At 67.8% G+C, this 276-nt stretch overlaps 1 protein-coding gene across 1 annotated transcript in view; it reads left to right on the top strand.

The window, feature by feature from the left end:
• Window positions 1-166: 166 nt before the first annotated feature.
• Window positions 167-276, top strand: part of PBDC1 (polysaccharide biosynthesis domain containing 1) — a 922-nt gene continuing 812 nt past the window's right edge. Inside the window, exon 1 of the mRNA XM_010562986.1 lies at window positions 167-208. Coding sequence (XP_010561288.1) covers window positions 167-208 — 42 coding nt within the window. The remainder of the gene's footprint in view (window positions 209-276) is intronic.

Below are 276 nucleotides of genomic sequence, written 5' to 3'. Positions count from 1 at the left end.
TGCCCCGCCGGGCACCCACCAGCTCCGCGGTGCCGAGGTGGAGCGCTGGGGTCCTGCCGTGTGCCGTTCGGTGTGCCACGGGCCACTGTGCCCTGCCGTGGGCCACCTTGGTGTGCCACGGGGCACCCTGCCCTTCCGTGTGCCACCTTGCCCTGCAACCTCTACCATGGGCCACCTTGGCGTGCCACTGGCCACCTTGCCCTGCTGTGTGCCATCTTGGATTGACACTGGTCACTTTGGCCTTCTGTGTGCCACCTTGCCCCACAACCTCTGCCA

This window comes from Haliaeetus leucocephalus, unplaced genomic scaffold (assembly GCF_000737465.1).
Source record: "Haliaeetus leucocephalus isolate CR32 unplaced genomic scaffold, Haliaeetus_leucocephalus-4.0 Scaffold162, whole genome shotgun sequence".
In the NCBI taxonomy this organism is placed as follows: Eukaryota; Metazoa; Chordata; class Aves; order Accipitriformes; family Accipitridae; genus Haliaeetus; species Haliaeetus leucocephalus.
The sequence above is the reverse complement of the archived record's forward strand: the minus strand, read 5'-3'. Positions and strand labels throughout refer to the sequence as shown.